The sequence below is a fragment of the Triticum urartu genome, chromosome 5 (genome assembly GCF_003073215.2).
Source record: "Triticum urartu cultivar G1812 chromosome 5, Tu2.1, whole genome shotgun sequence".
Taxonomy (NCBI): domain Eukaryota; kingdom Viridiplantae; phylum Streptophyta; class Magnoliopsida; order Poales; family Poaceae; genus Triticum; species Triticum urartu.
The window spans coordinates 341495620-341508292 of record NC_053026.1 but is presented as its reverse complement, the minus strand read 5'-3'; the positions used below and the strand labels follow the sequence as shown (position 1 = coordinate 341508292).

General features: G+C 44.4%; 1 protein-coding gene across 1 annotated transcript; it reads right to left on the bottom strand.

The window, feature by feature from the left end:
* Positions 1–3492: 3492 nt before the first annotated feature.
* Positions 3493–6401, bottom strand: LOC125555978 (indole-3-glycerol phosphate synthase, chloroplastic-like). The gene is made up of 10 exons (XM_048718781.1): positions 6163–6401; positions 5842–6066; positions 5545–5721; positions 5378–5452; positions 5224–5268; positions 4935–5099; positions 4642–4720; positions 4475–4554; positions 3933–4001; positions 3493–3750 (listed from the first exon to the last, which is right to left on the bottom strand). Exons 1-10 carry the CDS (start codon positions 6295–6297, stop codon positions 3667–3669), a joined length of 1134 nt encoding a protein of 377 aa, XP_048574738.1. The 5' UTR covers positions 6298–6401; the 3' UTR covers positions 3493–3666.
* Positions 6402–12673: the final 6272 nt, after the last annotated feature.

The following is a 12673-nucleotide window of genomic DNA, read 5'->3' as shown; positions in this document are numbered from 1 at the left end:
CGTTGGCCTGTGACCTGGGCCAACGAGGCCGAGGTTCGCTGTTTACAAATGTCCCACATCACATGCTGGCAAAGCCCACCACAGTACTCCCTCCGGTCCTTTTTGGTCCTTTTTAGTTCGCATATAAGATTTGACTGAAGTCAAGGATTGTAAAGTTTGATCAACTTTATAGAAAAAAGTGTCAACATTCATAATCTAAAATCAATACCACTAGATATGTCATGACTTAAAGTTTCATATTATATAACTTTAGCATGGCAGATGTTGATATTTTTTCATATATATACGGTCAAACTTTGTGAAGTTTGACTCCAAAGAATTCTAATATGCAGAATAAAAAGGACCGGAGGGAGTACGAGGTGTTGGGGCTGACGGCTCAAGATTTTCCTACATGCGTTCCATGCAAGCCCTTTTTTTTATGTGTGGACGCCTGAGTACCTACTGCTGACATAGCCAAATTGAACGCTGGTTGAGGCTAGTGTTGAGCAAAAGGAAAAGGGTTAGCTTTGATCAAAGATGTGGATCATTTTTGGACACTTTGAAAGAGGTTCAATTCAAGGGTTGCTTATTCTTACCACCGTTGAAGTCAGAGCCACGTTCCTTGAGCACGGACTTGCAGTTGCAGGTCGCGGAGCACTGAGACAGGACTGAACCAGCGTCTCCTGGCCTTGAAGAAATGCATGATGCTGCCGAAATTGAACCAAGCCAGGACCGAGGACTGAGCACCATACCTACTGCTCGCAAAAACATGAGCTGAATTCAGAAAGTGGCCGAGATAGGTGCGAATCCGAAGTGACAAAACGAGAAGAAGGTCTGGTCCAGTCCAAGCAAAAAGAGAGGAAAAGAATGAAGCCCTAAAAGGATTAAAAGAAAATGACCGTGGTCTTGTGCAATTTAGTGACTAGACCACTGGAGAATGATGATGGTCTACTGGATCGCTCTGAATTCAGCCGCCGTAGGAAAGGACTGAGAAAAACGGCAGCATCGCTGGTGTGGAGGGAGGCCCTCTTTCTAGCACCACGAGGTAAAACATGCGCTGAAAGGCAGACCGATCGCGATTCGCCGGTGTGAGAAACACTGGAGACAGGGATTGTGAACCATGGTTCGTGTTGGTGGTATCTTTCTCTACTTCCTTTCTACTGTCGCTGAACCATGTATGTTGGCATACAAGGATTGTGAGCCATGGTTTGCTTGCTCTGAACTGATGCCTGTATTCAGATTGTGTCTATGGCCCGAAACCGAATCATGTATGCTGGCATAGGGGAACTGGACTGCCGTAGATCCTTGAAGGTTCTACTGAAATCATGAGAATATGTACTGAAATCATGCATGAAGATAGCTTGAAACGAAGGAGTAATAAGAAAACTTTGCTGCGGAAACGCCAGCACTCTGCACTGCACACATATGCGACATCATCAGGAGTGAACAGGCCAGAATCGCCAACAACCTTTTTTAAAAGTGACTTGCAAAATCCAATTCAAATAATCTTGCTTTAAGCATTTCATGTTGCCAAACTAAGGGAATAGCATGCTACTCCCAAGAATAAACTTCAACATCATCTAGCACGAACCAAAAGCTTACTTGTACCTGTTCTTATTTAATACGTATGTATCTATCTCGTACAACATGAAAATATTGCTGGATCAATTAAGAGGCCAGAGTTTACAAGGCTATCATTAGTCAGAAGGACTAATGATGCCAGTGAGTTCTTTAATAAAATCAGTTGGGGGATAGGGAGAGTCCATTAGTCAAAATAGAAAGGACCAACGACAAGTCAAGTATGGCCTACCAGTATGCCCTTCTCCCTTGTAATATCACCACGTTTCTTCAATAACATCCTTGTGTTTGAAGTATCCACTTCAAATGTCTCTGCAAAGAATAGTAAACTTCAACATCATCTAGAACGGACCAAAAGCAACTTTGGGCTTAGAAAGTACTCCCTCCGTTTCAAATTACTCATCGCAGAAATGGATGTATCTAGAACTAAAATACATCTAGATACATCCATACCCGCGACAAGTAATTCGGAACGGAGGGAGTACACTCCTTTGTACTCCCTCCGTTCCGAATTAATTGATGCAACGTTGTATAGAGGCTGTGTCAATTAATTCGGATCGGAGGGAGTACCTAAACTGCGGCTATTGATTCCAATAAGCTCAACACCATCTATTTTCAGCACGCAATCTAGTTTCCTCTCATCATGAAGCTGAAATAGCAGTCATATTTAGTGCACTGCTAAATGCCACAGTTCTGTTTCACCAAGAGGATACAATCGAATGAACTAGACTCGTAGGGTGATTTTTTTTTCAGGACAATACATTGTTAGCGTGGAGTTAATAGCATGAATTTTCCAGCATAGTATATAGTTGCAAAAGGGATCATGAGTAATTGGATAGTTCTGGCAAGAAATTGGTCGTATAGAAAAAAAGTTTGATTGGAACATATCTCAGTAAGAGCAGTCATTCCAAGCTTTTTGCAGACGTGAAGCATGTACTTCACATCATGTCAAGATCTGGTAGAACATACATTGAGTAGCCCAGAGAGGGATGATGAAACAACTATACACTCCATAATTCAAGATGTTGTGTTTTGAGTTGAACTATTGTACATCCTAGATCACATTACAATCTTTTCTTTTTAGAAAAGAAGGATGACTCCCGGCCTCTGCATCTGGGAGATGCATGCAATCATTTTATTGATTATTCACAAAGACCTTGCAAAGTAATACATCAATATGTCTGAAGCCGCCATCTTGGCAACATCTGTCGCTACTCCTATCTATTGATGGAGGGGTGCAGAAAGTGTGCCGAATACCCAAACTTCTCACCTAGCCTAACATCTAAAGCCGGAGGCCCCGACCAAGCCACATACCGGGTCTGGGGCACAAACCGGTCCGACGCACTCATAGGTCGTCGCTGCCGTCTCTTCAGAGCAGGTACTGATGCATCGACCTTGCCAGGCCTGCCGTCGACCCCCCCCCGCCCCGCACCAGACAGCACCTCCTCCCTATGCGCGTTCATCATCACCCATCCGTCGCCGAGACTTTGCTGTGCATCGCCGCCGAGACTCCACGACGTCGATGCGTCATAGGGAACGCCGCTCCATCGCAGATGCCGTCCACTCGTCCGTCGACCTATGCACACCTCCAAGAATGATGCCCTCAAGAGGGGTACGACACATGAGCGCGCCGTCATCTGATCGATTGATCTATAGTTTTCCTCGGAGGTAGCGGATAGGGGTCTAGATCATATTACAATCTATGTATAGATTTTTTTTTCTGAAGCTTGTTTTTTTGGGTATGGGAGTTACGCACGGCAGCACCAAGTTCCAGAACTTTTCTGTCCCTATGTGGTTCATTTTTCTCGGGGTACATGGTTGATATTCTGGATGGTAATTTTGTTATTGAGGACTACCCAGTGCTCCCACCTCTGACCAAATATTTCTGTTCAGTTTTAAGATGGGTCATACATTCTATATAAAGAAGAGAACGGATTACATTATTTTGGAACGCATATTACTCTTATTTATATACATATACATGTGGTGCACTCCATTCGGAAGCGCATATGCACACCTATTTATGCTTGCTACATAAAAAGTAGCCACAAACACAAATCTGCTCAAAAGAACGGAAAAAACCAACACACAGAATTGCAGAGCATTAATTCAACTCAAGAGCTCCTTCCCGAAAAGCCCAGCAATGGCTCGCCCAGGATCTTCTTCCTTGATCAGGGACTCTCCTACCAAAACCTGCAAACAAGAACATCGCCCTCAATAAAACACATATCACTTAGGGCCCATGTAAGATTATTTACTGGCTCTCAATCTTTCTGAAATTTGGATCCATCATATTAAGAGATTACTACGAAGGTTCTGCTGAAATCATGTGGTGAAGCATAACTTGAAAATGAAGGATAAGTACAAAAACTTACAGCAGAAACGCCAGCACTATGCACATATGCAACATCGTCGGGAGTGAACAGGCCAGATTCACCAACAACCTGAAAACCAAAGACTCGTAAAAATCCAGTACAAACTACTCCCTCTGTCCCAAAATATAAGAACGTTTTTGATATAAGAACGTTTTTTACACTAGCATAGTATCAAAAACGTTCTTATATTTTGGGACGGAGGGAGTATCTTTTAGCGTTTTATGTTGCTAGACTGAGTAGCAACTATACATTCTGTAGGCTGTCAACAGTGCCCAATATGTGCATCGAATCAATGCGCTACATTAAGGATTAGATGAAAACTTGATTGTACCTATTTTATTTAATATATTTATTTCGTACAATACATAAGTATATTCAAATCAGTTAAGAGGATTTTATAAGGCTATAGTTAGTTGAAAGGATGAATGATGGTAAATCGTTGTAGCGTGATGTTGGTTTCTTTAATAAAGTTCAGTTGAAGTACAAGGGAGTCCCTTCATTTGTTCAAATAAAGGAGCAACGGTCAATTAAATAGAGCCTACCAATATTCCCTTCTCCTTTATGATATCACCACGCTTCTCCATCAACATCCTTGTGTTTGAAGTATCAACTACGAATGTCTCTGCAAAGGATAATAAACTTCAGCACCATCTATGCACGAACGAATTAAAAAACAATTTTGGCCTCAGAAAGTGATGAAAACTGGTACCTAGACTGCGGTTATTGATTCCAATAAGCTCAACACCATCTATTCTCAGCACACGGTCGAGTTCTTTCTCATCGTGAACCTGAAATACCAATCACTTTTTAGCATACATTTTTTTGGGGGGGCGGAAGGGGCCTATTTATATTTATCACGGAGTGAATAACGTGAACCACTCAGTCACAATATTAATTGCAAAATTGGAACAAGGAGTGATCCATTTTTCATATCAAACTTGAACTGTTCAAACGTGTACAGTATATGGGAATACCACCTGACCCAAAACATCCAAAACATACCTCAATAAGAGCAGTCATTCCAAGATTTTTGCAAATGCGAAGCATGTATTTCATGTCAAGATCCGGTAGCACAGCAGCAATCAAGAGAATCGCATCGGCACCCTTTGATCGTGCGTAGTAGATTTGCCAGATATCGATGACAAACTCCTTGCACAGAAGAGGGCACTGCATTCGCACGACCAAAATCAGGAGACTTGTAGTAACATATATAGTGAAAGCAAAGATAGAAGAAAAAATATTATTCAAACACGATAGGTGCATGTCTCCATCATAGATTCATAGTAGGTACCTGCACACCCGAATTGCGGACCGTTTCAAGGTTCTCAAAGCTCCCCTACAGAATCGAGGGAGTTGCAAATATCAGAAATGAACGAAACCAATTTAATCAATGTGTAACAGGTGTAAAAGTAGTTGATCTAAAAATAGGTATAAAAGTAACGAACCTGAAAGTGCTTCTCATCCGTGAGGATGCTAAGGCAAGCCGCGCCGTTTTTCTCGTATGCCTGCGCGATCTCAACCTGTCGCGAATTTCCAACGTCAGTCGTACGTGATTATTAACACTGCACATGACGAAGACAGAGCTATACATTCAGAGTAAAGAAAAACCCACCGGATTGAAGTTCTCCCTTAGCACGCCCCTGCTGGGCGACGCCTTCTTAACCTCGGCGATCAGGGCAGGCACGCCGTTGCGACGGTGGGCGGCCGTGAGAGCGCCGATGAAATCCCTGGCCGGCGGCGCGTGCTCGCTGGACTCCACGATACTCTTCAGGGGCTTCTTGGCCTTCCTCTGCACGCATGCACGTCTCAGAGGAGTCAGCAACGCCATGGACAACGAACATCAATGCAGTCTTGAGATGCAGCGTGCATGTGAGTATATCAGTGTGTCTGCATGTACTTATTTCTGTACCTGCGACACCTCCACCTCCTTGTCCCAGACGATCTGCTCGAGGATGTTGCGGGGCACGGCCTTGTCGTCGCCGGAGCCCTCCGAGGGGTACCGGGGGCGGCACCGGCGGCGGATGCGGATGCCCTGCGCGGCGGCGATGGAGTTGATCGTCTTGCCGCTCTCCCACTGGATCACCTCTTCCGAGTTGAACATCTCATCGTGCTCCAGCGCGTACAGGATGGCCTCCTGCGACACAGACGAACGCAGATTTTCTTTTTCTAAGAGGAAGAGCATGCACACACGACCCCGTTCGGAATCAGGAAGAAACAGAGCTCGACGCACCTTGGCCGAGGCGCATCGGACGGCGCGGCCGCCCCCACGGATGCTGCGGAGGACAGACGGCGAGTGGGCGGACGGAGAGGACACGGACGAGAAGGCTGCGACATGGAAGGGCGCGGCCGCCAGCAGAGACTCCATTCGGACGAGATGTCTCGTTGGGAAGATGATCGTGGGAGGCTAATAGGCTGACCGAAGGAGTGGATCGTGCCCAGCCGTGATCCCGTGAGGTGAGGTAGACATCATCCGTTGGAGTGGCTATATATAGGCGGGAGCGCAGCGGCAGGGGCAGCCCGGCGCTCTGGCCATTGTTTGAATGAATGGCAAGATGTAATTGACCCAGTATGGCAGTATCACTATCAGCATATGCGGCCGGATTACACCACACCATCTAAAAAGGAGAGGACCAAAGCACGTAGGGGGAAATCTGGAAAGGCATTCAATATTTTTTAGCACGTCGAATGATTGAACGTGCCCTGTGTACAAAACAAAAGAACAAACTCGCATGTTTGAAATAACATACCATTCGCCAATCGTGCATGTTTAGGTAACATACTATATACTACTGTATATATATGCACACTTCTGGAAAGAAAATACCCCTCCCTCCCTTCACAAATACTTTATCCATCCGGAATTAGTTGTCGCTCGAAAGGATGTTATCCAACACTATTTAGTAGTCGCTCAAACGGATATGCCTAGCACTATTTTTAGTGCTACATACATCCGATTTGATCGACAACGAATTCCGGACGAAGAGAGTATAATATGTTAATATGGATCAGATATGGACTAAAATGAGTGAACAAACACACTAAATATGTCTACATGCACAAACGTTCTATTTATGGACGGAGGGAGTATATCCACCATGCATGTATCCTTGGATTTCTATTTTTACACTAGGCCACTTTTGGACCAATTATTGCAAATGGATATACTATATCAAATATAAATATCCGTAAATTCTTAAAGATCTTTCACAACTTTTCAGAGTGGGCAAAAAGGGGAGAGATAGGTACCTGACAGAACTTGTTTTTATGTCTACAATCATTTTCCTCCAATAGGTTGTGACCTAGCCGCCACGGCAGGAACAAACGCCCTGGTACGCGTCACCAGGTTCCCTCACCTCCCCAGCTACTCCGATTGCGAGCGGGAGGAGAACACTGAGACTTTGTTTTTGTTGGTTGTCCATAGCTTTGGCGATATGCCAAATAAGTTTTTCTCCAGATCTCTAACTGAGGCAGTGGTTCTCCTGACTATTGGTATTGGATCTGGATGGCAATGTCTACGCCGTATTAGGTCATTGGGATCTGGATGGGCGCTTTGTGTGTCTTTACGTTGGTATAAGGTAATGATCTTCTTCTTCCTTCTTTTTACGATGAGGGTACTCCGGGCAGCAAACAACTTCAACGATGGAAGGCCATCCCTTGAGGATTGGGGTGATGTTCCTCGCCCCGTTTTTACGCCAATGAAGAGGCCATGGCCTTCATTTCTCCCCTTGAGTGCCTTCTTGACATGACATATCACTCTCTGGTGGTTTGTGTTCCCTCTCGTCGCAGCGATACTCTCTCAGTCGACGTTGCGAGGCTGGCGGAAGTTTTGGATTTTCAATCTTCACAAGGGTTTTATGATGACAACTTCTTCTCCAGGATGTTGGTCCACTTGGATCTTAGCACGACGACTTTGCGAGGCTGGCGGAAGTTTCGGATTTTCAATCTTCACAAAGGTTCTATGATAACAACTTCTTCTTCAGGACGTGGTCCACTTGGATCTTAGCACGTCGACTTTGTGAGGCTGGCGGAAGTTTTTCTTAGGAGATGGTTTGGCTCTAGGATTTTCAATCTTCACAAGGCTTCTATGATGGCAGCTCCTTCTCCCAGGTGTTTCCACTTGGACCTTAGCATGATGATTTTGCGACCACAGGATAAAATGTCAAGCCAACTTCGGTCATGGAGTGGCAGTGGCGGCACACCTTCGGCTTATGCTAAGAGGTTAAGTTTGTTTGGCTCTCTGGCAACCTAGTTGTAATTTTCTTGTTCTGTTTTAGATGTCTTGTATCGTTGGAAGTTTTTAATATAAATCCAGAGTATTATTTGCAAAAAACTAAGGAAAACTGGGGTGCTAAAGTTTAGGGCTGCATTCCCTGGCCAAAAATATAAAATAAAAGAGATTAGGACTGCACTAGGGCACGAACGTCCATACGCATGATCAAATCGGAGATTTCCACGCCATCCTGCCCATTTGGTACCATACGAGCACCCCAAAAGCGTGCACACGCAGCAGATCTGGTGGCAGCGCTCTAGATTCCCTGTAAACCCTCTTCTCATGTTGGAGCCAAAACCGTTTTGCCACCGCTCATGGTAACTCAAAAAAAAAAGCATGACGTAAAAATGAAATATTACCTTCGTCTCAAAATAAGTGTCACTGACTTAGTATTGATTCTCTCCCTAGGGATCCAAGGACAATATATATAACGGCTCATGCATCACGCAAGTTTTATTCCCCGCAAAACACAATACAATACAAGTTTTATTACTGAAAATAATACATGTCACGTGGCTTTTGTAGGCTTGACATGTGTCCTATACTATCCACCCATCTAATGCATGCATTTTCTACATTTTGGGTAAAGCAAAATCTATTTATATATAAAAAGTATTTGACGGGCAACCAGAAAAATAGAAATTATCTAGAAAATCTCACAAAAATTAGAAACATCTAGTTAGTCAAAAAGCAAGACATTAACACATAACATTTCTTTTCAATTTTTTTAAAAATAATCTCTTAAATCATGTACTCAATTGATGATCATGTTTGCTATTAAGCATGCGTTTGAAAATTATTTGCATGTCAGTCGAAATGAGCGTGAGTGAGGAACGCCGACGCGGGCTCATCAGGATGCAGGCGGAACCGACGACTACGTGGCTAGCAGTGGGGTCACAGGCGAAGGCTTGACTGGTTGGGGTACAGAGTGGCCACCGACGCAGAGGACTGTGGGGTCTAGAGGGAAGGTCAGGGGCAATCGCAACACAATGAAGACGATGACTGAGGCTGGCAGGGTAGCGAGGCGGTGTGCAACAGTGTCAATAGATTGGCGGGGTAAGTGGTTTGCCAGACAATTCTGAGCGGCACAACACACAAGTGCTGCACAATGAAGAAGAAGACAACTGTAAGGGATCAGACAACGGAGGAAAAGTGACTAGATTGATTATTTTCACGTGACTCATAAATAGTCGGTCACATTGATGTCTCATTTTCACGGTTGAAACCCACAATATGTTCAAAATTAGACCCCTCATTGATATACATGTACATTTTGACTTTTTATTTGTCATTTGTTGCTACTCCTAGGGAAAATACCCTTTGGTTCCTGGGTGTATTTACATCTCATATGGAATTTTTTTGATAATTAAAACAAGTCAAAAGTTTGGATTTTTTTACAATAAACTTGACTTTTTTTGCACCAGTATATAAATTTTCACGAATAGAAAACTAGCATTGACTTCAGGGCAAAAAGAATTGTATTTGCTATTATAGGTTACTATTCACAGTTTCACACTATTTTGAACGAAAATTTTGTATTTTTGGAAAAGAAGTCAACAAGATTTTTTTCCTTTTTGGATTTTTTACCAGTACAATGGAAGGTCAAGTTGAATTCAAAAATATTTTCAGTTTTTTTTTTGACTTTTTTGTTAATTACTATTTTTTTTTCATATAAGCTGTATATACACCCATAGACCAAAAGTTCTCCTCCCTACTCCTGGATTATAATTACTTACTTGCCATGTTATGCACAAGTTATAGTCACTTGTTTAGAGTAGATTACTGAAAACACCAGTCCCTACACGAATCAGTGTTTCGATGCCACCTCTTCGTTGCCGATAAAACTTCAATACCAACTCCTTGCTTTTACATAAAAAAGTATTCAGCGCAGCGGTAAGCTATCGCAAAACCTATCAACAACAGTAATTATGATTCCCATCATGTTCGTCTCCGAGCGTGACGCGAATCCTGGTCCATTTCCCCAATCAAAAACAGGAGCGCGTGGATCACATTTCACATGACCGCGTGTCTCTACCGGGCTGAGCTCCACCGCCATCTTTGTCCATGCCTCAGCCCGTGACGCCTCCAGGCTCATCTTGTCTCTTCAATCAATCCGGCTCAGATCTGGATCAAGTAATTCCTTCAATTATTTCCTGCTTGGTTCCTTCAGATGCGACTTTTATTTCCTTTTTTGGCCTCCTGCCTCCTAGCTAGGGTACGGATGAGAGTGCGTGGCTTAGCAGTTAGCAATGCATACATGGATCCCTCGCATCTTAGAGATATATTTAGAATACATATATTTGATAGTTTAGAATTTGTAATTTGTCTCTTACCTTATCTTTAGAAGAGGCTTCTTGCCCTTGAAGTTTGTACTCTTATATATACTCACTCTCGAGGCTCAATAATACATCTATTATATCTCATCAATCCTCTCTATTCCCTTTTAATATGGTATCAGTCTAACCGATCCAACCCAAGCCGCCGCCCGCCGCTTTCGCATCGGCTCTGCCCCCGGGGCGGTCGGCCTCCATGACCGCCGCCGAGGGCCGCGCCACCCGTATCTAGGATTCGTCCACCGGTCGTGTTGACCGGCTGCCCTAGAGAGTCTTTTTCCTGATCTCTTGATCCGGGGTTTTTCTCTCTCTTTCTCTCGTTGGTCGTTTTGATCGGCGTTTTCTTTTTTGTTTTCCAATTTAAGACCGGTTTGCATCGCCCGTCGCCGTCGTCGACCCCCGCGCCTCTACTTCGACACCGACGCGACCGGCCGGCCTCTCCTCCGACCCGGCGGCCACGCGCGCCGAGGCGGCATGTCACGGCCTGCCGCCGTCCGCGCGTCGGCCCACCTATCGCCCTGCGTCAGCCGTCGCCGCCCTGCTCTGACCGGGACCTCTCCAACAACACCTGCCTCTGTCGCGTCTATACGGGCGTCCTGCCGGTTGCTTCGGGCTCGCCAGCTGCCTCGAGCTCGGGCGCTGTTGCTGCGCTGGTCGCTTGGGCCTCGCTGCCCGGGAGCTGGCGCTAGCTGCTTGTTCGCACGCCGTTCCCTAATACAACGCGCCCCTCCACCGACCGAGCAACGGATTGCTACTATGTCGCCCCATCGGGCAACAACGTCGCCACCTGGTGCTTCTCTCCGCGGTTGCACCTACTCGCGAGCCGCGCTGCATCGCCCCTTCGGGGCGTAGCTCCGCAGCACACAGTCCCCGCCACCGCCCGAGGCCGTTCCCTAATACGTCTCCAACGTATCTATAATTTTTTATTGCATGCTATTATATTATCTATCTTGGATGTTTTATATGCATTAATATGCTATTTTATATCATTTTTGGGACTAACCTATTAACCTAGTGCCAATTTTTGATTATTCCATGCTATTATATTATCTATCTTGGATGTTTTATATGCATTAATATGCTATTCTATATCATTTTTGGGACTAACCTATTAACCTAGTGCCAGTTTCTGCTTTTTCTTTATTTTTGTCTTTTATAGAAAATCAATACCAAACAGAGTCCAACCGAAGTGAAACTTTTTAAGGTTTTTTCTTGGGCCAGAAGACAACCACGAAGCTTCAAGAGGAGGCTAGAAGAGCCACGAGGTGGCCACAAGCCGAGAGGGCGCGCCCCTAGGGCTTGTGGGTCCCTCGAGAGTCTCCTAACCATAATCCTTGCTCCATAGATATCCAAATATTCCCCGTATATCAGGAGGCACAAAAAAAAACTTTTTCGCCGCAGCAAGCTTCTGTTCTCGCGAGATCCCATCTCGGGGCCTTTTTTGGTACTCTACCAAAGGGGGATTCGATCACGGAGGGCCTCTACACCAACCTTGCTGCCCTACCGATGATGTGTGAGTAGTTTACTACCGACCTACGGGTCCAGAACTAGTAGCTAGATGGCTTCTTCTCACTTTGATCTTCAATACAATGTTCTTCTCGATGTTCTTGGAGATCTATTCGATGTAATCTTCTTTTGCGGCGCGTTTGTTGAGATCCGATGAATAGTGGATTTATGATCAGATTATCTATGAATATTACTATTTGAGTTTTTTCTGAACTCTTTTATGCATGATTAAGATAGCTTTGTATTTCTCTCCAATCTATTGATTTGGTTTGGCTAATTAGATTGATCTTTCTTGCAACGGGAGAGATGCTTTGTGATGGGTTCAATCTTGCGGTGTCCTCACCCAGTGACAGAAGGGGTAGCGAGATACATATTGTATTGTTGCTATTAAGGATAAAAAGATGGGGTTTACATCATATTTTTGAGCTTATCCCTCTACATCATGTCATTTTGCTTAAGATGTTACTCCATTCTTACGAACTTAATACTCTAGATGCATGTTGGATAGCGGTCGATGTGTGGAGTAATAGTAATAGATGCAAAATTGTCCCGGTCTACTTGTCACAGACGTGATGCCCATATTCATGATCATTGCCTTATATATCGTAATAACTTTGCACTTTTCTATCAAT